Raw genomic sequence first — 26,218 nt, 5'->3', positions numbered from 1 at the left:
GGAGTTCAAGACCAACCTGGCCAATATGGTGAAACCCCGTCTCTACTAAAAATACAAAAATTAGCCAGGTGTGGTGGCGCATGCCTGTAATCCCAGCTACTCGGGAGGCTGACTGAGGTGGGAGAATCACTTGAACGCGGGAGGGAGAGGCTGCAGTGGGCCAAGATTGTGCTACTGCACTCCAGCCTGGGCATCAGAGTGAGACTCCATCTCAAAAAATAAATAAATAAATAAATAAAATATATATATATATAAATACACCTTAAGAGTAACAACAGGTCTTTTCAATATCAGATAACCAGTTCAAACTTCCCTGACTCAAATATTACTTAGTTTGCTGGTTTGGATCAGGAAACATAAGGCCTAAACAGTGCAATTGGTTGATGTTTCTCTTAAATCTTTTACCCTGCAGGGTTACCTGAACCACAAATCTCTCCCAGCCCCTTATAATTTACATGTTGAAGATATTGGGTAAGTCATTTGACCTGTAGAGCTTCTGTCCCTATATGTGCTTTAATTTTGGCATAGAAATAGCTTGAACTGACGTAACTATAACATAGACAGCTGCTTTAAAGCCTCCTGACTAACAGAGATCTGGAAACCAACCTTCAGAGCTTCATGGAGAAATGAAGGGTCCTGAATGCCTGTGATTTCTCTCAGTTGATTTAACAGCATTTGGCAGCTCTATATTTGCAAAACAAAAAAACCACAAACATGTCAGTCAGAAAGTAAACCTGGGTACATTTAAAGAATAACTAAAAGCACCTTCGATAAACAAGCCTGAGGCTTGTCCAGGCTGGAGTGCAGTGGCCCGATCTCGGCTCACTGCAACCTCCACCTCCCAGGTTCAAGCTATTCTCCTGCCTCAACCTCCAGAGTAGCTGGGATTACAGGCGCATGCCACCACACCCAGCTAAGTTTTGTATTTTTAGTAGTGACGGGGTTTCACCTTGTTGGTCAGGCTGGTCTTGATCTCCTGACCTCGTGATCCACCCGCCTAGGCCTCCTAAAGTCTGCTGGGATTACAGGTGTGGGCCAACGCAAACAGCCCTGCATTTTTTTTACTCTAAAGAACCAACAAGCTCCAAGTAACAAGGTATTGGCTGTCAGAAATATTCTGAAATGCCAAATCTATTTCTCTTTTAAAAGTTCAATCATGGAAAATACCTTTGGTATTTATGAAAGAAATAGATGACAGTAAAATTACAAATATATAAAACATTTAAATGTAATATTCTAGCCTTAATGGACACTTAAAAGTTCCCCAGGCTTTTCTTCTGGTAGTCAATGCATTAAGTAGGGCATATAAGGAGTCAGGGGAATTTGCATGGATATAAAGATGTGCTATTTTAAGCTTTCCTGTACATGCCATTAGCGTGTATCATTTTTCACTGACAATAAGTTTCCAATCATGTAACTAACCAATGATAACACCAACATATTTAAAACTCTGTGTTTGATTAATTAAAAAGAAGTACAGCTAAAGCTAGAATTTTCTCAATTAAATAAAATATATAATTTCAAAGGGTATAAAGTATGAAATGTTTTCTCTTCATTAACCTAAATCATGGAAAAACCTAAATTGTTAACTTCCAGCTAACACAAAATCAGTTTACAACCCCTTCAGCCTTAACATCTTCACTCTATTATTTTATCCTGCTTTACACAAAGACAAAATACAAAACACCGATTTGCAAGTACAGCTCAATCTAAACAACTGGCTGGCCCAACTTGAGACACAATGATCTTTTTAGATGAATGCTGAAAACAAAGTAGCTCGAAATTAATTCAGCAACAAGAAATCTAATTTATACCATTCCTAAGGTTATGCGTAAGTTAGTAATATGTCTCAGAGAGATAGTCTACCTTTACTCCCAACTATAATAGAAACAGTATCTTATGTTCTTCAACAGCTGTGGGCCCAATGCAACACTAAAGTATTATACAACTAGAAATAACTAACTGAAACATCCCTCTGAAGTCCTAAAGAGGTCGGAATGGTGGCTCATGCCTGTAATCCCAGCACTTTCGGAGGCCAAGGTGGGCGGATCACTTGAGGTTGGGAGTTAGAGACCAGCCTGACCAACATGGCCCCGTCTCTATTAAAAATACAAAATCAGTTGGGCGTGGTGGCACATGCCTGTAATCCCAGCTACTCAGGAGGCTGAGGCAGGAGAATTGCTTGAACCCGGGAGGTGGAGGTTGCAGTGAGCCAAGATCGCAGCATTGCAACTCTAGCCTGGTCAACAAGAGCACAACTCCGTCTCAATAAATAAAGAAATATAGTCCTCGAAGAAGCATCAACAGTCGTTCTGCTGTAGTCAGACTATAGTCAGAGGCTACAAATGGAATCCTACCCTGCTGAGACCAGCAGACTTTCACGCTATGAGTCTTGTCAAATCCAGTCATTGCCTGTGCACTGGGAGAGTGATTATCATACTAAAAGGTATCCAGATTCAGCCTGAGCAAAAACTGAAATCGCGAGCATGTAATTTTTAGAAAAATTGAATACTAGTTTTTTTCGAAACTAATTCTAATTCCATTTGATTTTACTGTATAAAAGTGGTACGAATCTATGTATCTCACACAAATCACACATAATTTTCTAAAAGATCAACATCAATATGCCCAAAAAAGGGTGGAATAATTGAGAGAGGGAATCAGTAGTATATTAACACCAAACTAGCATCAAGAAGGTAACAATAGGATAATCGCGTCTTCATTAGGAATTATTCCCTATAAAAAGTAACGTTTATGATTCAGAGAAAATAATCCCAGTAAAAAGTAATAGCTAACATATACTGCTTACTTTTAGCCAGGTGCTGCTATAAACACTTAGCAAGTATTAACTAATTTAACTCACTGAACCCGCAGAGCAGACCTGTGACGTGGGTATGATGCCCGTCCTACAAAAAGCTGAGGCGCAGAGAAGTTAATTAACTTTACACAAAGTTACTGCTGATAAGGGATGCACTATACCACACTGTATCTGAGAAGACAAAAAGATAGGCAAGAATACCTATCTAATGCAAAAAAAATGCAAATATCTTATTCTTGTATTTTTTATTTAGTTAGTTTTATTTATTTATTTATTTTTGAGACAGAGTCTCACTGTGTCGCCCAGGCTGGTGTGCAATGGTGCAATCTCAGCTCACTGCAACCTCTGACTCCTGAGTTCAAGTGATTCTCCTACCTCAGCTTCCTGAGTAGCTGGGAATACAGGCGCCTGCCACCACACCTGGCTAATTTTTTGTATTTTTAGTAGAAACGGGGTTTCGCCATGCTGGCCAGGCTGGTCTCGAACTCCCAACCTCAGGCGATCCATCCGCCTCAGCCTCCCAAAGTGCTGGGATTACAGGTGTGAGCCACCGCGCCTGGCCAGTTTTTTCTTTTAATTAATTTATTTCTCACACTGTCGCCCAGGCTGAAGTCCAGGGGCGCAATCTGTGGCTCACTTCAACCTCCACCTCCCGAGTTCAAGCGATTCTCTTGCCTCAGCCTCCCAAAGTGCTAGGATTATAGGTGTGAGCCACCACACCCAGCCTATTTTTATATTTTGACCTTGATCTTTGCACCCTTACAAGTTTATTTTAAAAATTTGCTTGTCCTTATACAATCACAAGTTTGATTACTTAGTAGTGCAATCTGTTCTAAACCAGCTATCATCAGAAGTAGAGAGGTAAATACTACATTTGACTAAATCTAAGGTGTCATCGGTTACTAACAAAGAAAGGAAAACTGCTGCCACTTGAACTATGACACAATGCCTTAATGGCAGTCCTGGGAGACATATAAATAAGTCACACTGGCTTCTTAAATCTCTGAACATTTTCATTTATGTTGAGGAATATAGCAATTTCCCCTGCTTCCAGGTGCACTGTTTGGCATGTGATAGGCAATTCTTTCACATGTTTCTCGGCAACAAAACTTAACACAGCATAATACATCTATGGTATCTTCCCTTCTGGGTTGCATAAAGCACTTGACTGTTGCAAGAAAATCTGAAACTGCAAACATTCCTCCAAAGGTAAATATTTTGCTTCATATAAAATCAAATTTATACCCTGCCATTCTGCTTCCATGCCTTTCTTCATACACAGGTTTTTTGTTTTTTTTATTTTGTTTTCATCTCAATGTTGAATCACAGTGTAAATTTTTAAGTGGCATATGCAATGGCAAGTAAACCATGTGGTACTAACAGTACATATAACTTGACTGCCAACTGTTGTTATAACAATAGTAACAGCTATGACCAAGTTCATACAAGTGCAGACAATGACATCACATCCGCTACTTGGATGATAGTAAAAATGTTAAGAACATCTTGATCTCAGAGATCTCAGAATGCCAAATAAATATGAATCAATGAAATATAGTATTCAAATACTAATTTACTAATTATTTACATTTGACCTTGGATTAAAGTCAGTTACACTGTAGTATTACCATTCCTCTTTCTCCATTTTGTAATAGGTAGCAGCGGACATTAATATCTGGGATAACACAATCAGGAAAGGAAAATAAACTCTTTTGTTTCCTTTTTTTTTGAGACAGGGTCTCGCTCTGTGGCCCAGGCTGGAGTGCAATGGCATGGTACAATCTTAACTCACTGCAGCCTCGGCATCCCGGGCTCAGGTGACTCTCCCACCTCAGCCTCCCGAGTAGTAGGGACTACGGGTGCCCACCACCACGCCCAGCTAGTTTTCCTATTTTTAGCAGAGATGGGGTTTCTTCATGTTGGCCAGGCTGGTCTCAAACTTCTGGCCTCAAGTGATCCACCTGTCTCAGCCTCCCAAAGTACTGGGGTTACAGGCGTGAGCCACTGCACCTGGCCTAGTGACCTTTTTTTAAAGGCTACTGGGTAGAGATGGCAACTATGTAAAATTATTTTGTACAGCTCCAAGAACAATGTTCTACGTGGAAATTCAAATCCAAATTCCTCATCTTGCCATTCAAAGACCATTACCTGATCCCCCCTTAGCCTGTTCCACCTTGTCTCCTCTCAGTTCCTCACTGCAAACTCATTCTCTCATGCATAGACTGTTGCTCCTAGAATCACTAGTAATACTACCTACATTATTAAACTATGGTATGCCAACTACATTCAAGGGTTATATTTGTCTTACCTCCTCCATATGAAGTCCTTCTAAGAACTCTGGCCCATACTGTTCTCTCCCCTTTCTCATCTCCCATGTTAAGGAAATGAATACGCCTGTGACTGAATGTGGCTCACTGTCTTCACTTGACATTCCTCAACATGTGGTTCTCTAATTGTTTTATTTTATTTTAATTTTTTTTGAGACGGAGTCTTGCTGTCACCTAGGCTGGAGCGCAGTGGCGCGATCTCAGCTCACTGCAAACTCCACCTCTCGTATTCAAGCGATTCTCCTGCCTCAGCCACCTGAGCAGCTGGGATTATAGGCACCCACCACCACGCCCAGCTAATTTTTGTATTTTTAGTAGAGATGAGGTTTCATCATGTTGGCCAGGCTGGTCCCAAACTCTTACCTCAAGTGATCCACCCACCTTGGCCTCCCAAAGTGTTGGGATTACAGGCGTGAGCCACCGCGCCAGGCCTGTTCTCTAATTGTTTTAAATATGAAATTCTTGCCTTCTTTAAAGTGAGACTCATGCAATACACTGCCTAATTTGAATCATCCATAGGACAGTGCTGATAATAATGACAACTAACATTTATTGAACAACTACTTTAATTTTTTTTTTCTTTTTGGAGATGGGGGTCTCGCTATGTTGACCAGGCTGGCCTAACTGCTGGACTCAAAGGATCCTCCCACCACAGCCTCCCAGGTTGCTGGGACTACAGGCACACATCACCATACCTGGCTTAACATATGACAGGAAACAGGCGCCTTACATGCATGTAATCCTAATAACAAAGGTAGGCATTGCACACATTAGGAAATTAAGGTTCACAAAATCTATTTATCATCAAATGACTTGAATTAAAAGCTAAATCAAAGATAGCTATAAAACACATAGCTATTAAGGGTCTAAGTGCTTGCTTGAGCAGTACATTAACTAAATATGGAACAATACAGAGATTAGCTTGGACCCTGTGCAAGAATAACATGCAAATTCATGAAGTGTTCCATAATTTAAAAATAAAAATAAAACATAAAGCGTATGAATAACAAATTTCACATGCATTATTTATATACATATTCAAATGCTATGACATGACCCAGTCTTGTAAAGATTTAGCTAAAGTTCTCAACAGAACCCACACTCCAAATCCTCGTACTATATATATATATATTAATTTTACAGTAATACTAAACCCATCAGGATCCTACCATATTACTAACTCACTTCACCTGAACTTCACAGAAAGAGGATTTAAATATTAACTTCACTCTACCTTGCTATATGTAAAGTACACACCCAACAAGGAGACAAGACAAAGCCTGCACTCCAGTCACGATGAAGTCAAATAACTTGCAAGAGCCAACAGGTTTGCATTTCCTGAGCTAAATTCACATTGTTTTCACAAAACAAAAAGTACTCCCTTTTCTTGCCCAGAGGCAGCAAAGAAAGACAGGCAAACACAAACCTTTATCAGGAAGGAACTCAAGCTTTTTGACCTCACTGCTACTCAGTGGTTTTGGTGCAATCCAGCCCACTTCTCAGAAGGAGATTTTCTTAGAGCAAAAATAACTCACCCACAATCAGCAATTAACAAGATTATTCAGACACTAAAAACCTTAAACTATCAATTTTCTGTAACAAACAATACCTGGCCTGATCCTACAGTAACTGTCTGATGTTAAAACTGTCTGATGAAATAATGCAAAATATTTCATTATTAATTATTAAAACTCCTAATTTAGCATTGTGATGAAGCTTTACAGATTATTCCATTCCTTCAAACAGTGATGCTATGTTCATCATTCTGATGCACATATTTCCTGATCTCAATTGTCTAATCTTAGGAAGACAATTCTAAATTTACAACTAAATAATTAATAAATGTTCCCTTGATAAATGTTCCCTTACTCCAAAGAACTACCAAGGTATGCCTAATAAAATTCCTTCCAAAGCACTAAAGATCTGGTTCGCAATTATAAAATAAAACAAGTACCCAAGGAAAGCAAAAAAAAAGAAAAAAGAAAAAACAAAAACAAAACCAACTGAAGAGTCAAAGAAAACATATAGCATCAATGCCAAAAACTCTGGCCAGGTACGGTGGCTCATGCCTGTGATCCCGGCACTTTGGGAGGCGGAGGCAGGTGGATCACAAAGTCAGGAGTTCAAGACCAGCCTGACCAATATAGTGAAACCCCGTCTCTATTAAAAAAAAAAATATATATATATATATATACACAAAAATTTGCCAGGCATGGTGGCGGGCACCTGTAGTCCCAGCTACTTGGGAGGCTGAGGCAGGGAGATTGCTTGAACCTGGGAGGCGGAGCTTGAAGTGAGCCAAGATCGCACCGCCACACTCCAGCCTGGGCAACAGAGCGAGACTATGTCTCAAAAAAAAAAAAGGGCCAGGTTTGGTGGCTCACGCCTGTAATCCCAGCACTTTGGGAGGCCGAGGCAGGCAGATCATGAGGTCAGGAGCCCGAGACCATCCTGGCTAATACGATGAAACTCTGTCTCTACTAAAAACACAAAAATGTAGCCGGGCACGGTGGCAGGCACCAGTAGTCCCAGCTACTCGGGAGGCTGAGGCAGGGGAATGGCATGAACCTGGAGGCGAAGGTTGCAGTGAGCCGAGATCGCGCCACTGCACTCCAGCCTGGGCGACAGAGCGAGACTAAGTCTCAAAAAAAAAAAAAAAAAAACACCTCTGTCTGGACAAACAGAGACGGTTGCTAACCTTTCCAACCTCTATAAAGCAAGGAATGGCCCTCAAAAGTCTTGGTACTTTTTCAGTTTTTCTTCCAGCAACAATGCCCTGCTGATCCAATTTATTCATGGAATGGAAACCTAAAGTGGTCATAAGAATATGGCTGTCTAAAAAAGACAAACAGCAGCTTTCTGTGGACACAGCTAAATTCCCTGAAATAGACTACTTGATAATTTTTGTGAATGATGCAAATGTCAGTACATGATGAAAATGCCTGTTTGAGTTTATCAACTGGCTTAAAGTTTTTAAAAACCATTAAAAGTGTTTAAAATTTAGCCACTGTTACATCATGTAGAGGGGTTTAAACTGGGACTTAAAAACAAGAAAAAAAAAGGAACTAATCATTATTTACTTTTTAAATTTTTTCCATCTCTTTCTTCACATGTACTAAGAGATTCCAATAGTACAAAAGGTATAAAATGAAAAGGAAATCACCTTCTTCCCGACCTAGTTCTATTTCTCAGGGGCTACTACCATTAACAGTTTCTGTTATCTTTCCCGAAATTGTCTATGCACATGAATATATCTTTTCATATGATACATAATGTCCTATACCTTGCTTTTTCCTTATTTTAGAATACATTAAGACAATATTTTTCATTTCTTTGAATACATGTTCCAACTAAATATGAGAAATGAGGCTGAAAAACATATCGAACATATCTCCAAAAATGAAGGAAAATACAATTTTTAACAACATATTGGTAGGGCGAATTGAAAAACTGGGAAAATATCAGGGAAAGATTTGAGAAATCAAATTTACATGCTTATAGTTTTAGAAATATGGCAATGGTAAAATTTTAAGTTATTACTAGCTGGGTCTTTGTGTGTAGTTTCTATTTTTAATAAATAACAGAGATTGCTGGGTGCGGTGGCTCACGCCTGTAATCCCAGCACTTTAGGGGGCTGAGGCAGGCGGATCACCTGAGGTCAGGAGTTCGAGAGCAGCCTGGCCAACATGGTGAAACCCCGTCTCTACTAAAAATACAAAACTTAGCTGGGTGTGGTGACAGGCGCCTGTAATCCCAGCTACTTGGGAGGCTGAGGCAGGAGAATGGCCTGAACCCAGGAGGTAGAGATTGCAGTGAGCTGAGACTGTGCCACTTCCAGCCTGGGCGACAAGAGCAAGACTCTGTCTCAAATAAATAAATAACAGAGATCAGAGAGGTGATGTGGGATTGGATTACAAAGGGTTCTAAACGTCAGGAAGAGTTTAGGTTTGATCTGATGAACAATGGATAATCACTGCAGGTTCCTCAGCAGGGAAGATACATGAACGATGAAAAGGCATTTAAGTGGATTAATCTAGCCTATGTGAACAACTGGTTCAACGTGGGATGACACTAGGAAAAGAAAGTTTGAGTTACAGGGCTACGGAGTAAACAAACTGTGACGAGAGAGGCAGGATGCTGGTAGGCAAAACATCAAAGTAGGACATACTCTGAACATCTCAAAGAATGAAGACAGAAAGCTTAGTCATACATTTGCAATGGATGCCTAAGAGAATGACGTTGCCAATAACATAAAAGGAAACCAAACAATGTGATATGCCACACCAACAGAATGAAGGAGAAAAAAACAATGGTCACCTTGATTGATACAGAAAAACATTTAACAAAATCCAACACACATTCGTAATAAAAACAATCAGAAAACTGGGAATAAAAGGTAATTCCCTCAACACGATACAGGGCCTTTATAAAAAAAACCAAGAGTTAACATCATATTCAATGGTGAAAGACTGAAAGCTTTACCCCTAAAATCAGGAACAAGACAAAGATGCCCACTTTCACCACTGCTATTCAACACTGTATTGGAAGTTTAAGCCACAGCAATCAGGTAAGAATAAAAAATAAATGGCATCTAAATTACAAAGGATAAAAAAGTAAAACTGTATTCACAAAATGACATGATCCTATATATACAAAATCCCAAAGAATCTGCAAAAAAGTTACCAGAGCTGGTAAACAAATTCAGCAGCTTCAAGGTAAACAGGCAAAATTCAGTTGTGTTTCTATAAAACAGCGTAAGAAATCAAAAAGGAAATTTAAAAAACAATTACATTTACAACAGCATCCTAAAGAATAAAATACTTAGGAATAAATTTGACCAAAGAGGTAAAAAACCTGGGCCGGGCGCAGTGGGTCACTACTGAGGCTGGGTGCGATGGCTCACACCTGTAATCCCAGCACTTTGGGAGGCTGAGGCGGGCAGACTGCTTGAGCTGAAGTGTTCGAGACCAGCCTGAGCAACATGGTAAAACACATCTCTACAGAAAACACAAAAATTAGTCGGGTGTGTTGGTGCGTGCCTATAGTCCCAGCTTCTCAGAAGGCTGAAGTGGGAGGATTGCTTGAGCCCAGAAGATGGAGGTTGCAGTGAGCCAACATTGTGCCACTGCACTCCAGCCTGACAACAGAGTGAGACCCTGTCTCAAAAAAAAAAAAAAAAAAAAAAAAAAAATTGCTGGTCACGGTGGCTCACGCCTGTAATCCCAGCACTTTGGGAAGCTGAGGCGGGTGGATCATCTGAGGTCAGGAGTTTGAGACCAGCCTGGCCAACATGGTGAAACCCCATCTCTACTAAAAATACAAAAAATTAGCCAGGCATGGTGGCACGTGCCTGTAGTCCCAGCTACTCGGGAGGCTGAGGCAGGAGAATCCCTTGAACTCAAGGTGGAGGCTGCAGTGAGCCAAGATCTCACCACTGCACTCCAGCCTGGGCAACAGAGTGAGACTCTGTCTCAAAAAAAAAAAAAAAAAAAAAAAAAAAAAAAAAATTTTTTTAATTTATGAAAGAAGTTAAAGACCTAAATAAATTGAAAAACATCCAGGTTCATGAACTGGAAAACTGTACTAGTCAGAGTTCCCCAGAGAAACAGAAGCGAAAGGAGATAAATACAGGAGGTAAGACTTATTATAAGGAATTGGCTCACATGACTGCGGAGACTGAGAAGTCTCAAGATCTGCAGGTGGCAAGCTGGAGAACCAGGAGACTAGTGGTGTAGTGTTAGTGTAAGTCTGAGACCCAAGAACCAGGAGAGCTAAGTGTGTAAGTTCCAGTCTAAGTCTGAAGTCCTGTGAACCAAGAGAGCTGATGGTTGTCTAAGTTCCAGTGCCAGGACCAAGGAAAATCAATGTCCCAGCTCAAGCAGTCAGGCAAGCAAAGTTTCCTCTTACTCAGCATTTTTGTTCTATTCAGGTCTTGATTGAATGAGGCCCACTACCCACATTAGGGAGTTCAAACTGCTCTACACAGTCTACTGATTCAATGTTAATCTTATCCAGAATCACCCTCACAGACACACCTAGAATAATGTTTGACCAAATGTCTGCATACATACCTCATGGCCCAATCAACTGACACATTAACTTAACCATCATGAAGACAGTGTTTTTTTTTTGGAGATGGGGTCTGTCTCTGTCACCCAGGCTGGAGTGCACCTCAACCTCCACCCTATAAGCTCAAGCGATCCTCCCTCCTCAGCCTCCCAAGTAGGTGGGAACACAGATGTGTGCCATCAAGCCCAACTAAGATTTTTCACATTTTTGGTAAATGTGGGGTTTCACCATGTTGCCCAGGCTGGTCTTGAACTCCTGAGCTCAAGCAATCCACCTGTCTCGGCCTCTTCCCAAAGTGATTACAGGCGTGAGGCACTGCGTCTGGCCACAAAGACTTAACACTGTGAAGGTGGCACTACTACTCAAAGCAATTCAAAAGTTCAGTGTAATCCCTATCACAATTCCAATGGCCCTTTGTGTGTGCGTGTGGCTGGGGGTTGGGGGGACCTCTAGTGAAAAACAGAAAACCTGCTAGACAAATCCTAAGAGCTGCAATGCTTTGGCCTTTCTTGCAGAAATAGAAAAGCTGATCCTCAAATTCACACAGAATTTCAAAGGACCTGGAAGAACTAAAACAACATTGAGAAGAACAAAGTTGGAGGACTCACACTTCTTATATCAAAACTTAGTATCACTCCAAAGCTACGGTTATCATAACAGTGTAGTACTGGCGTAAGGACAGATATATAGACTAATAGAATAGAATTGAGAATCCAGAAATAAACTCGTATCTATGGTCAACTGATTTTCAACAAGAGTGCCAAAACCATTTGATGGGGGAAAAACCATGTCTTCAACAAATGGTATTGGTACAACTGGATATTCACAGCAGAAGAATCGCACTGGACTCCTACCTCACACAATACACAAAAATTACTCAAAATGGATCGACAACCTAAATAAAGACCTAAAATTATAAAATTCTTAAAAGAGAACACAGAGATAAGTCTTCATGACCTTGGATTTGTCAATGGATTCTTAGCTATGACACCAAAAGCACAAGCAACAAAAGAAAAAATAATAACACTTTTGAGCCAGGCATGGTGGTGTGCACTTGTAGTCCCAGCTACTTGGGACACTGAAGTGGGTTGATGTACTTTTCTTCATCAAAGGGCATTATCAAGAAAGTGAAAAGACAACCGGTGTACAAATTCAAGAAATACATACATCAAGAAATACAACAAGAAATATACAGTGCTGGCCGGGCACGGTGGCTCATGCCTGTAATCCAAGCACTCTGGGAGGCCAATGTGGATCACCTGAGGTCACGAGTTCAAGACCAGCCTGGCCAACATGGTGAAACGCTGTCTCCACTAAAAATGCAAATATTAGCCAGGTGTGTTGATGTGCGCCTATAATCCCAGCTTCCTGGGAAGCTGAGGCAAGAGAATCACTTGAACCCAGGAAGCGGAGGTTGCAGTGAGCCGAGATCATGCCACTGCACTCCAGCCTAGGCGACAGAGTCAGACTCTTTGTCTTGAGAAAAAAAAAAAGAAATATGCAGTGTACAAATTATCAAGAAAGTGAAAAGACAATGGGAGAAAATACTTTTAAGTCATTTATCTGGTAAGAGTCTAGCATCTAGATGATATAAAGAACTCTCTTTGAACTCTCTTTAAGTCAACAACCAAAAAACAGACAACCCAATTCAAAAATGGACAAAGAACTTAAAAAGATATTTCTCCAAAGAAGATATACAAATAGTCAATAAGTTTATGAAGACACTTAACGTTAGCCATAACATTAACATGGCCAAATCAAAATCACAATGAGATGCCACTTCACACCCATTAGGATGGCTATTATCAAACAAAAACAAAAAATAACAAGTGTTTGATGAGGAAAGAGAAAAACTAGAACCCTTGTGTATTGCTGATGGGAATCTAAAACTTCCCCAGCAACCTTGGAAAACAGTCTGGCAGTTCCTCAAGAAGTTAAACATAGAATTACCGTATGAGTCAACAATTCCTTCTAGGTATATACCTAAAAGAATGGAAAACAGGTACTCAAATACAAGTATATGAATATTCATAACAGAACTATTCATAATAACCAAAAGGTGTAAATAACTCAAATGTCCATCAATGGAAGAATGGACAGGCAAAACATATCTATACATACAGTGGAATATTACTCAGTGATTAAAATGAAAACCTAATACATGCTACAACTTGAACAAATCTCAAAAACACTACAATAAATGACAAATGCCATACATAATAGGTCACATATTGCATGATCCATTTAATGAAATCTCTCTAATAGGTAAATCTAGAGACAGAAAGTAGATTGGTATTGCCAGGGGTTGAGGGCATGGGGGAATAGGGAGTGACTGCTTAATGGTTACAAAGTTTTCTTTCAAGGCCGGGCGCGGTGGCTCACGCCTGTAATCCCAGCATTCTGGGAGGCCGAGGTGGGCGGATCACGAGGTCAGGAGATCAAGACCATCCTGGCGAACACGGTGAAACCCCGTCTCTACTAAAAATACAAAAAACTAGCCAGGCGTGGTGGCAGGCGCCTGTAGTCCCAGCTACTCGGGAGGTTGAAGCAGGAGAATGGCGTGAACCCAGGAGGTGGAGCTGGCAGTGAGCCAAGATCGCGCCACTGCACTGCAGCCTGGACGACACAGCAAGACTGTCTCAAAAAAAAAAAACTTTTAGGGTAATGAAAATGTTTCAGAACTAGACGGAATGGGTGATTGCACAATATTGTGAATATATTAAATGTCACTGAACTTGTACACTTGAACTTTTTTTTTTTTTTGGAGACAGAATTTCACTCTTGTCACCCAGGCTAGAGTGCAATGGCACGATCTCAGCTCACTGCAACCTCTGCCTCCCGGGTTCAAGTGATTCTCCTGCCTCAGCCTGCCAAGTAGCTGGAATTACAGGTGCTCACCACCACATCTGGCTAATTTTTGTATTTTTTAGTAGAGACGGGGTTTCACCATGTTGGCCAGGCTGGTCTTGAACTCCTGACCTCAGTGAGCCACCGCGCCCAGCCCCACTTTAAAATAATTTTATGTTATATAAATTTTGCCTCAATTGAAAAAAAATCACCTAGGTGCAGTGGCACACACCTGTAGTTCCAGCTTTGCAGCAGGCTGAGGCAGAAGGATCACTTGTGCCCAGGATTTTCAAACAGTAGTACACCATGATCATGCCTGTGAATAGCCACTGCACTCTAGCCTGAGCAACACAGCAAGACCCCAACTCTATGAAAAAACAAATGAACAAGGAAACCTGTATAAACATCCCCACACAGAAGGAAAGAAGGGAGGAAGGGAGGAAGGGAGGGAGGGGACACCAGAAAGTACTAACTTGGGCAAGACGACTGAAAAAGAAAATGTTGTTTAGAGCTTTCTCTCTCTCTCTCTCCTTTCTTTCCTTTCTTTCTTTCTTTCACACGGTCTCCCTCTGTTGCCCAGGCTGGAGTGAAGAGGCATGGTCTCGGCTCCCTGTAGACTCCCTGCCTCGGGCTCCCGTGATTCTCCTGCCTCGGCCTGCCGGGTGGCTGGGATTGCGGGCGCGCGCCACCACGCCTGACTAGTTTTGGTATTTTTGGTGGAGGCAGGGTTTCGCCATGTTGGCCAGGTTGGTCTCCAACTCCTGGCCTCGCGTGGTCTACCGGCCTCGGCCTCCTGAGGTGCTGGGACTGCAGACGGAGTCTTGCTCACTCGGTGTTCGGTGCTGTCCCGGCTGGAGTGCGGTAACGTGGTCTCGGCTCCCAGCAGCCTCCGCCTCCCAGCCGCCTGCCTTGGCCTCCCAGGGTGCTAGGATTGCAGCCTCTGGGAGGTGGGGAGCGTCTCTGCCTGGCCGCCCATCGTCTGGGATGTGAGGAGCGCCTCTGCCCGGCTGCCCCATCTGGGAAGTGAGGAGCGCCTCTGCCCGCCACCCCATCTGGGAAGTGAGGAGGGCCTCTGCCCGGCCGCCCATCGTCTGGGAAGGGAGGAGAGCCTCTGCCCGGCCACCCCATCCGGGAAGTGAGAAACGCCTCTGCCCGGCCGCCCCGTCTGGGAAGTGAGGAGCGTCTCCGCCCGGCCGCCTATCCTCTGGGAAGTGAGGAGCACCTCTGCCCGGCCGCCCCGTCTGGGAAGTGAGGAGCACCTCTGCCCGGCCGCCCCATCTGGGAATGAGGAGCGCCTCTGCCCGGCCGCCCCGTCTGGGAAGTGAGGAGCGCCTCTGCCCGGCCGCCCCGTCTGGGAAGTGAGGAGCGCCTCTGCCCGGCCGCCCCGTCTGGGAAGTGAGGAGCGCCTCTGCCCGGCTGCCCATTGTCTGGGATGTGAGGAGCGCCTCTGCCTGGCCGCCCCGTCCAGGAAGTGAGGAACGCCTCTGCCCAGCCGCCCCGTCTGGGAGGTCTACCACGGAGGCCAGACACAGTGTGGGGGCTGGACGTGGTGGCTCACGCCTGTAGTCCCAGCACTCTGGGAGGCCGAGGCGGGTTGATCACTTGAGGCTAGGAGTTCGAGACCAGCTTGGCCAACATGGCAAAACATATGAAAAATACAACAAACCAACCAACCCAGCAACAACAAAACAGGTCTACCCTGGAGTCATACTCTAATTTTTTCTATTTTCCTCCCTTTCTGATCCTTTATCCCACTTTCTTTTTCTTCCTTTTCCTTCTCCTTCTTCTTTGTCAAAGACATAGAGGATTGAGTTATTATCATTGATCCATACAAACTCCCTCTCTCATTTATTTTTTTTCATTCCCACCACCCATTTCTATTCCTGGTCTTCCCATGTGCAACCTTCCTAATATGTTTGATATGCATCTTTTTGTTTGTATGTATTTTTAGAAAATGTTTATTGTTTTGTATGCAAAAAAGGAAAAAAATTAATTAAAAAAAAGAAAAAACAAACAAAAATTAGCTGGGCGTGGTGGCAGGCACCTGTAATCCCAGCTATTTGGGAGGCTGAGGCAGGAGAATCGCTTGAACCCTTGAGGCGGAGGTTGCAGTGAGCCAAGACCACACCAACGAACTCCACCCTGACCAACAAGAGCAAAACTCCATCTCAAAAAATAAATAAATTAAATTAAAAAATAAAAAAAAACAAGTAACGTATTCTACCCATGAAGAAAAAAAAAAAAAGAAAAGGTTGTTTAGAAAACCTTCTTAGGGTTAAAGTGCCTACCAGCCATCATGTAGCATGCAGCTGGTACTTACTGAGGCAGGTCTTTAGTTTGGTTTTGTGTGTCTGATATTTTGACCCCTGTTTCATGTAGAAAGCCTAGATGCTGGAAATAGTGCCATGCAGCCCAGACTCCAGCACACATCAGCCTCCTGGCAAATCTCAATCTTCCTCAGCATCAGTTTCCAGAATGGAAAATGAAGTACACCAAAAGCTTTGACAGCCCTGTATGACTATCAAAGGAAGTACTGCAAACAGAAATTGTTAGTAAAATGAAGAAATGCAATAGAAATGAAAAATACTGGGACTTGCCTGTCCAACTAAATTCCTCTAGAGTTTACAGTAAAAATACTGATATCCTGTGTTATAGTTTTGGTTTTATCACTTACTCACTGTGTCACTTTGCAAATTCTACTTCCTGGTCATACCAAATTTTATTTCATAGAGTGCTTATGAGGTTTCAATGAAAAGTTATTAAAATTATTAAAGTTATTAAAGTGCGACATAGTCAAGTGGTAAGTCAGAAACTTTGGTTTTAGAAAGGCTTGTACTAAAGTCGGATAAATGTTATGCTTCAAGTCAGAATGGCTTGAAGTCACAGCTCTGCTACTTATAATTTAATCATGGTCATAAGCTGCATTTCTCATCTGTAAGATAGAAGCAAACAGACTTAGTTTAAAATCTCATACGAATAAAGAAAAAAAAGAGATAGGGACCATGGCTCACCCCTGTAATCCCAAAACTTTGGGAGGCTTAGGCAGGAGGATCACTGGAGCGCGGGAGTTCAAAACCAGCCTGGGCAACATAAAGAGACCCCGCCATCTCTACAAAAAATAAAAATATTAGCTAGGCATGGTGGCACATATCTGTAGTTCCAGCTACTCAGGAGGCTGAGGTAGGAGAATTGCTTGGGCCCAGGAGCTTGAGGCTGCAGTGAGCCATGGTAAGAGCCACTGCACTACTCCAGCCTAGGTGACAGAGTAAGACCTTGTCTCAAAAAAAAAAAAAAAAAAAGACAGAGGAAAGAAAAGGAATAAATAAATAAAATAAATCTCATATGAGGCCCTTATAAGGCATACTAACATCTGAGGTCAGGCACGGTGGCTCATGCCTGTAATCCCAGCACTTTTGGAGGCTGAGGCAGGATGACTTCGTTCATAAGTTTGAGACCAGCCTGGGCAACACAGAGAGACACCATCGCTATAAAAACTTTTAAAAGTAACCAGAGGCTGGGTGCAGTGGCTCACGCCTATAATCCCAGCACTTTGGGAGGCCAAGGCAGGTGGATCACCTGAGGTCAGGAGTTCAAGACCAGCCTGGCCAACATGGTGAAACCCCGTCTCTAAAAATACAAAAATTAGGCGTGGTGGCGTGTGCCTGTAATCCCAGCTACTTGGGAGGCAGAGGCAGAAGAATCACTTGAACCCGGAAGGCGGAGGTTGCAGTGAGCCGAGATCACGCCACTGCACTCCATCCTGGGCAACAGAGCGAGGTCCGTCTCAAAAAATAAAACAAAACAAAAGTAGCCAGGTGTGGTGGTGCATACCTGTGGTCCCAGCTACTCAAGTGTCTGAGGATTGCTTGGGTCTGGGTGGTCAAGGCTGCAGTGAGCCTTGATGGTGTCACCACACTCCAGCTCGGGTGACAGAGTGAAACCCTATCTCAAAAAAACAAACAAACAAGATGTCTCAGTTTCCTTATCAGTAATAGGATAATAGTTCACACCTTGCTGGGTTTTTGTAAATAAAAATGTACAGAAAAGTGCTTAGGGTGGTACATATGGCAGACACTAGTAATACAAGTGTACATTCCCATGCCTAGTATAACCACCCTGGGAAAATAAGTATAAAGCAAATGTTTATAGCCAAGGAGGTTGATATTCAAGCAGACCTGTTCAAAAAGCACTGCGAAAGAGTATAGAAGTCATTTGCAACTCAGGATTAGAAATGTAGATTTGGAGCCAGGCGCAGTGGTTCATGCCTGTAATCCCAGCACTTTGAGAGGCTGAGGTGGGCAGATCACCTGGGGTCGGGAGTTCGAGACCAACCTGACAAACATGGAGAAACCCTGTCTCTACTAAAAATACAAAATTAACTGGGCGTGGTGGTGCATGCCTGTAATCCCAGCCACTCGGGAGGCTGAGGCAGGAGAATCACTTGAACCCAGGAGGCGGAGGTTGCAGTGAGCCAAGATCGTGCCAATGCAGTCCACGCTGGGCAACAAGAGCGAAACTACATCTCAAAAAAAAAAAAAAAAAAAGTATCAGCAAAAAAGTGGTAATGAGGGATCATAAAAGCATAAAATAATAAAAGTATGAGGGAGCCAGGTGTGGTGGCTCATGCCTGTAATCCCAACACTTTGGGAGGCCAAGGCAGGAGGACTGCTTGAGCCCAGGAGTTCAAGACCTGCCTGGGCAACATAGTAAGACCTCATCTCTACAAAAAAATTAAAAAAACAGCCAAGCACGGTGACACACGCCTGTGGTCCCAGCTACTCAGGAGGCTGAGGTGGGAGGATCGCTTCAGCCTAGGAGGTCAAGGCCAAAGTGAGCTATAATCACATCGCTGCACCCCAGTCTGGGTGACAGAGGGAGAGATCCTGCTTTAGCAAAGTAGGCTGCTGAGCAGATTCTGATTACATAAAACCACTCATTGCCTTTCAACCTAACCTGCTGCTGCCTAGTCAGTCCCTCTGCAGGCCTCTGAACAATTGGCCATTTGCTGGAGCTCAGACTGGTCCACACGGCCATCTCATTATTGGGCTTTTGCAGAAGCTGTTATTGCCACCTTAAGCTCTGTAGCAGAATCTGGGAACCAACGCCCTCAATCTCCTGTCAGAGTTAGTCTTGCTCAAGTCTGTATTTTCCAAGTTTTGTATACTGAGTCTGAGTACATTGTCACTGGAAAAATGTTTTAGAAACAGGTGGGGTTAGAAACTTTGTTCCAAAAGCAAACAAAAGAAGGAAGGTGGAGACAACAGCTGGACTGGGCAGTAGACACTTTTGTTGTTGTTATTTGGTTTCAAGATAGAAGACAAGTGCACAGTAAAATGGAAAATGCAAATTCTATCCACATGCTTTTCAAAATGTAATATGCAAATGAATCACCCAAGAATCTTGTCAAAAGGCAGAAACTGATTGAATAGGTCTAGAGTGGGGGTACAGGCAGTGGTATGCTGATCGGCAGTGTATGCTTGTTTCCTTGGTATAAATATTCCCACCTTGGCACAGTTATCAACATGAGGTCATTGAACACAGAGCTGGAAAGAGATGTATAAAATCAGCTGGAGAGGCAGAGCAAGCTGGCTCTAGCACACTCAACTTTCTGCATTTCTAAATCCTAGGGGATGTGAATGCCGCTGGTCTGTGGACCATAATGTGAGTAGCAAGGGAGAAGACAGTGAAGGTGTCTGGGGGTTAGACTAGGACTAAGGAGAAGGGACACAATAGAAAGAGAAGAGAGACATCATCTAGATCAGAGTTTGTCAAGCTCAGCACTATTTTATACAATTTACACATAGCTCTGTTTTAAGGGGCTTACTCCTGTACACTGCAAGATGTTTAGCAGCATTCCCGGCTTCTACGCACTACATTCCAGTAGCATCCTCCCTCCGGAGTCACAATCAAAGTCTCCAAACATTGCCAAATGCTTCCTAGATTACAAAATCTCTCCCTAGTAAAAAACCATTAATCTAGGTTTATCTCTAAGAAATGAAAGCGGGAAAAAGGAAGGGAACCTTTTCCACTGAAATAAGAGAAAAGAGATGAGATGGCGTAGGGAGAAGGGGACAAAACATGAGGCAGGGAGCTCTTTTTAGACATCAGCGAGCTCAGTCAAGTAGAAAAGAAGATTATCTATTTAGAAAGACTGTAGGGAGGACTGGAAGTTTAAAACATTAGGAGAGTTCTAGAAAAGGCATTACAAGAGTAGTGGAAAGTCTGTGATCCAGGGCAATGGGCCCGTCAACTATGAGATAGGATCAGGGGCACCTTGGGCTCTTGGGGTCAAAACTGCCTAGATACAATTCCAACTGTATCATATCCTCACTGGGTGACCTTGGACAAATTACTTAACAAGTATAAGCCTTCTCACAGAAACTTCATGGAGTTGTGTAAGTACTGAGAGAATGCTATGTTAAGTTCTGAGCACAGAGTCTGGCACATAGTGCATGCTCAGTTAGCATTAGCTATTACTATTACCAGCATGATTTTCCTTGGTAAGTACTTGCTTCATTTTACTATTGATTTAATTTCTTTGATGAAACAGAACACATGGAGAGCTCTCACCTGGTAAGATGCTATTTGCCAGTAAGTCTTAAAAATACTGTTTGCAGGCCGAGGCGGGCGGATCACGAGGTCAGGAGATCGAGACCATCCTGGTGAACACTGTGAAACCCCATCTCTACTAAAAATACAAAAACATTAGCCGGGCGTGGTGGTGGGCGCCTGTAGTCCCAGCTACTCGGGAGGCTGAGGCAGGAGAATGGCATGAATCCAGGGGGCGGAGCTTGCAGTGAGCAGAGATCGTTCCACTGCACTCCAGCCTGGGCAACAGAGCGAGACTCCCTCTCAAAAAAAAAAAAACATACTGTTTGCATTTGGGGGCTGACGGGCATGAGAGTTGTGGAACCAATCACTGACTTACCAATGTTTAAAAATCAGTTAATGAGACAAAGTAAAAGGAAACGAAAGGTCAATAAATCAACAGAAAGCAAAAAGGGCATTAAATTTTCACTGAAACTGGCAGGTTTTTATAGGGCTTCAGCTGACATAAAGAATGTGTGATGTGAACCCTCAGTACAGCTGCCAAGAATGACAGGTTTATAAGAACCAAACTGACTTCAAGTTGTTTCTCCTGTAGTAATAGTAAACTTTGCTGCTATCGAAGTCAAGAATTGATTAAAATACAGGAATCTGTCAGTATGTAATCTCTTTAGATATTCGAATACCAGTTTGCAGTCTAGAGGATTTAGTGAAATCATAAAGTGTCTACTCTCAGATTCGAGCCCATACTGACAGCATATTTCAAGAGTACTACATATTTCTCTCACTAAAATTCTTGGGAGGCCATAAAGGGTTTTGTCTGTCCTGTGTACAACTGACCAATAAGGGAAGGGAAGCAGTCTAGGCTTTAAATAGCTTCTGAGTGTCAGGGAAGGATAGCTCTCCTCAACTAGAACAATGAAATATCCTTTAAGGGAAAGTAGAATGCCTCAGAGAGTTCAAAATAAAAGAATCCATTCCAACATGAAACTTACCAAGATGAGGAAGAAGTTATTAAAATCTTTCCTGTAAGATCAAAAGGTACTTTTCCTGTAAGTTCCTTCAACCTATCCTGATAACTTTAAGCATTTTATTAGCAAAAATAAAAGAGGCAAACATTATCAAGCATTCCAAGCTTATCAGCTTTCCGTATAGGGCAAATCACTGGGAAGAACAGTAAATGTCATCACTCTGCAGGTGGCCAGGAATCAGAGTACTCCAGCCAGCCACAGCCACTGGAGTTCCAAGCCTTCCCAAAATAGCTATGACTTACATACAAATGCTCATCAAGTAGCTCACACACAAACTCTCAAATGGAGAATGCCGAAATAGGGTCAGTACTCAAACTGCCGCAGAGGTAAATGAAGATGCCACTGATTAATAGGCACATGGTCTTAAATGACTGAGCCACGACAAATTTAAGTATGACTTCTCTCCCTTAAAATAGTCTCTTCTCTAAATCAATGATAGTCTCCAAACTAAAATTTTCCCATGTTTTTAAATCACTGTGCTAAAAACAAATACAACTGATCTCTGAAGCCAGAGAAAAACCTTGACACATTTCAATAGGCACTTGTGAACATCTAACAATAATATTTCCATTAGAAGTCAGTGCATGATACTTTCGTTTCGGAGCCCAGGACCTGGAAGCATCTTTTTCTATACGAGTTTTAAAAAGTGCATCCAGGCTGGGCGCCCTGGCTCACGCCTGTAATCCCAGCACTTTGGGAGGCCGAGGCGGGCGGATCACGAGGTCAAGAGATCGAGACCATCCTGGCCAACACAGTGAAACCCCATCTCTACTAAAAATACAAAAATTAGCTGGGCGTGGTGGCACGCGTCTGTAGTCCCAGCTGCTCGGGAGGCTGAGGCAGGAGAATCGCTTGAACCCGGGAGACGGAAGTTGCAGTGAGCCGAGATCGCGCCACTGCACTCCAGCCTGGGCGACAAAGTGAGACTCCGTCTGAAAAAAAAAAAACAAAAAGTGCGTCCAGAGACTGGGCGCGGTGGCTCACGCCTGTAAGTAAGCCCAGCACTCTGGAAGGCCGAGGCGGGCGAATCACCTGAAGTCGAGAGTTTGAGACCAGTCTGACCAATATGGTGAAACCCCGACTCTACTAAAAATACAAAACTTAGCCGGGCCGGTGGCGGGCGCCTGTGATACCAGCTACTCAGGAGGCTGAGGCGGAGGATGCAGTGAGCCGAGATCGCGCCATTGCACTCCAGCCTAGGTAACAGAGGGAGACTCCGTCTCAAAAAAAAAAAAAAAAAAGCGCCTCCATGCTAAATACTACTGGCCTTCCAGACAAGAGTAAAAAGGTATAAAAGGATTCTCACCTGAGGGTATCTGTCTGCCAGCTTTGTATGACAAATATAAAGTTTCTCATCTCCAAACTCGTATTTGAATAACTGGCGCAGATTTCCCGTTTTCTCTTGAAAAAGTGCAGTACTTGAGGGGTGAGGAGGTGGTGTTAAGTTATAACATTCTGAAGTAACACTAGACAACATGCTCAAATTGCCCTCTTCCCAAGTTTCTTCATACAGACATTAGCTTTTCTCTCAAACCAGGGTTCTTTCACTCTCACCAGATTCTTAGATCAGAAGTCCTTGTATTGATTTCAATCTTCTTAGACATTGGGAACAGGAGATCATTATCAGTAGACTTTCTATTCATCACGCAGCTCCTCCCCCTCCTTAAAAATCTAGAGTGATGAAGGCAATAATTGAGGAGGCTGCGCCGTTTTGTTTTTAAAGCCGGGTGGGGAGGGAAGGAAGTGGTGGCAACTGGGACCCCTGGTCTTATAGAAGACGGTGATTAATTCCGGACTTTAAGTGAGATAACTTCGGTCTGCTCTAACCTTTTAAAAACGCCGCCATAAAACTGATTTAAAAGTCAAAGCAAAACAAAACAAAACCAACCAACGCTGCCGCTTTCAGAAGTTTCTCACCCCGGTCGGGGCCCAGGAGCGCTCACCTTACTGATCCCTGCGGCGGAGAACCCCACATCCAGCCCTTTATATTTGGTTTTCCAAAATGTGGAAATCCCCCTCCAACTTCAGCTCGCCCACGGACGCGAAGATGCAGTCCTCAATCTCCGCGGCCCGAGCCCCGCAGAGCCCTTGGCCTTCTCACCCACGCTCGCGGGCGCACCCCCTGTCCTGCCCAGCCGGGGCGCCCTCCGCAGCCCGCAACCCGCAGCCCTGCAGGCCCCGCACGCTCCCCTCAGGGCCTGGAGCCCGCCCCCAGCTCCCGCTAGCCGCCGCGGAGCCCACCGAGCCGTGGCCGTCTGCCGCGCCGGCCGCGTCGTCCTGCTGCAGCTCGGCAGTCATGGCCGAGGCGCCCAGCCGCGGGTCACCCGTCTCCCGCCGCAGCCGCCGCCGGCCCAGCCTCTCAGGACTAGGCCCCGCCCCCGCCCTCCACCCCGCTCCGTCCTGCCCCCGCCCCCGCCCGCAGCGCGCGCCGGAGGCCTGGCCCACATGCCCCGCCCCCGGCATGCGCGCGCACGCAAGGCGCGCGGCCGGGGGCCGAATACTTCTGCGTGCTCCCGCGCACGCCCGGCTGACCAGTCGTCGGTCACGTGACCCCCGCCCCGCCTGTCGCTGTTGGTCAGCTTCACAGCCCGCGGAGGTTGCGGGCCGCTCTGCTAGAGCCGAGTAACTCGGTTTGCGAATCCTGGGAGCCGCGTTCATGAATCTTCTCCGTCAAAACCTCATTTCTAGGACTGACCTCCGGCTCCACCCTCCCCACGGACGAGTTAAAGCTGCTCCTCCACCGTAGGAAACTGCCGAATGACCGTGGAATAAAGGATTTCCCACCAGGCTTTGTAGCCATTTCCAACTCCAGTGACATGAAAAAGTATTCACCATCTTTAAGGAGAAATGGAGGCTGAATGCAGTCGCTTGTCTAAAGCTAACCAAACGGACCAAAGCCTCCGTTCATGGGTGTCCCGCGTGGTGCCCTTAACCCTGATGCTCTTAAGAGGGCATGATAAGAAAAATTGCATTTTTTCCATTTTCGATTTTCAGAAGTTCAAACTAAAATTTTGTGTTACTTTGTTATGTTTGAGCCAGATATTTACGATTTCATGTTAAAAGACCAGGTGCTCCTATTGAATTGTTTTTTTGTCTGGTTGGTTGGTTTTGGTTTGGTTTTTTTGTTTGTTTGTTTTTTGTTTTTGTTTGTTTTGAGACGGAGTCTCACTCTGTCCCCCAGGCTGGAGTGCAGCCGCACGATCTTGGCTCACTGCAACTTCCGCCTCCTGGGTTCAAGCGATTCTCCTGAGTAGCTGGGATTACAGCCACGCTCTACCACAGCCAGGGTTTCACCATGTTGCCCAGGCTAGCCTCAAATTCCTGACCTCGGGTGATCCGCCCGCCTCGACCTCCCAAAGTGCTGGGATTACAGACGTGAGCCACCGCGCCAGACCTGAATTGTATTTTCAACAACTGTGTGGAAATTGTGATTACTGAACCATGTTTCACATTTAAGATACAAATGTGTCATGATGGCAAACCCACTTGACAGCCTGCTGGGTATCCCAAATCTGCGTAGAGGCTGAGTGTGGAAGGGCATCTTTTAAGAGTAGCACCTACACCCTTGCCCTGGTTTGGTCTGACTCTCAAGCTACACTTTAAGTGTGAATTTAACATGGACGGTGGCCTTTCCTATACTCCTGGCATTGTTGTCGCTGGGATTGTTATGTTTCACCTGCAGGCCTCCCTAGTCTGCATGCGGGCACAGTTTTTGACACAAGGAAACTGGTACAGGTCAGGTGCAGCTCCCAGGAGAGGCCAGATTACTCTCTGGGGCCTGGACTAGGACTGCTGCTACTTCCACCACCTGGAGATACAGGGATCCCCTTCCCCTGGCAGAGGAACTGGCAGATTAGCATGGTTGCAGTGATACTACCTTGGAATCTTCCACATTCAACAGGCTGACTCTGCGTTTGTGGCTGCGGGTTGTAGGACATTTTATGTTTGTGGCTCTGCCATTTTTCTTTTCCTCATAAATGACTGTGTTTATGGCCTCAACCTGGGTGTCATTGCAGAACAGGTTAATTTCAGGTTGATGCTGGTTTTCTTTTTCTTTCTTTCTTTCTTTTTTTTTTTTTTTTTGAGACAGGGTCTCGCTCTGTCACCCAGACTGAAATACAGTGGTGAGATCATGGCTCACTGCAGCCTTGAATTCCTGGGCTCAAGCGGTCCAGCTGCCTCAGCCTCTGAAGCAGCAGGGACTTCATGCATGTGCCATGCCCAACTAATTTTTGTGTCTTTTTTGTGGAGATGGGATCTCACTATGTTGCCCAGGATGGTCTCAAACTTCTGGTCTCAAGCAATCCTCCTGCCTTGGCCTCCCAAAATGTGGGGATTACAGACATGAGTCACCCCACCCAGCCCACGTTGATTTCTGAGTCTAGCTTATTTGCAGCATTGCCTATTTCTACACTGCTATTATTCTTTAATTACCATGTCTCTGGAGCAACCCTTATTTGTCTTTACACATTCATTTAGGAAATTGCATGTTTATTATGTGTAAGTGGTGTCAAAACCTATAACCCTTTGTGTTAGTCTGTTATCACACTGCTCTAAAGAACTACCTGAGCCTGGGTAAG

General features: G+C 44.0%; 1 protein-coding gene and 2 non-coding genes across 9 annotated transcripts in view; 1 reads left to right on the top strand and 2 right to left on the bottom strand.

Moving 5' to 3' along the window:
• Positions 1-24,001, bottom strand: part of USP28 (ubiquitin specific peptidase 28) — a 79,117-nt gene extending 55,116 nt beyond the window's left edge. For 2 of the 7 annotated variants that reach the window (XM_030829307.1, XM_030829311.1), the window contains exons 1-2: positions 23,880-24,001; positions 607-684 (exon numbers count right to left, since the gene is read on the bottom strand). In XM_030829307.1, the coding sequence (XP_030685167.1) occupies positions 607-684; positions 23,880-23,936 (135 nt within the window). In that variant the 5' untranslated portion in view covers positions 23,937-24,001. Of the gene's footprint in view, positions 1-606; positions 685-22,944; positions 23,621-23,879 lie in introns of those variants that run through there. The other 5 variants (XM_030829312.1, XM_030829308.1, XM_030829306.1 and 2 more) reach the window with 5 other exon arrangements.
• On the top strand, positions 6,016-6,119 carry LOC115830513. Its single transcript, XR_004026066.1, has one exon. It is a non-coding gene; the product is annotated as a U6 spliceosomal RNA (small nuclear RNA).
• Positions 11,655-11,714, bottom strand: LOC115830530. The gene has a single exon (XR_004026080.1). It is a non-coding gene; the product is annotated as a U7 small nuclear RNA (small nuclear RNA).
• Positions 24,002-26,218: the final 2,217 nt, after the last annotated feature.

This window comes from Nomascus leucogenys, chromosome 15 (assembly GCF_006542625.1).
Source record: "Nomascus leucogenys isolate Asia chromosome 15, Asia_NLE_v1, whole genome shotgun sequence".
Classification (NCBI taxonomy): Eukaryota; Metazoa; Chordata; class Mammalia; order Primates; family Hylobatidae; genus Nomascus; species Nomascus leucogenys.
Note: the sequence above shows the minus strand (reverse complement) of the source record. Positions and strands in the feature narration are given on the sequence as shown.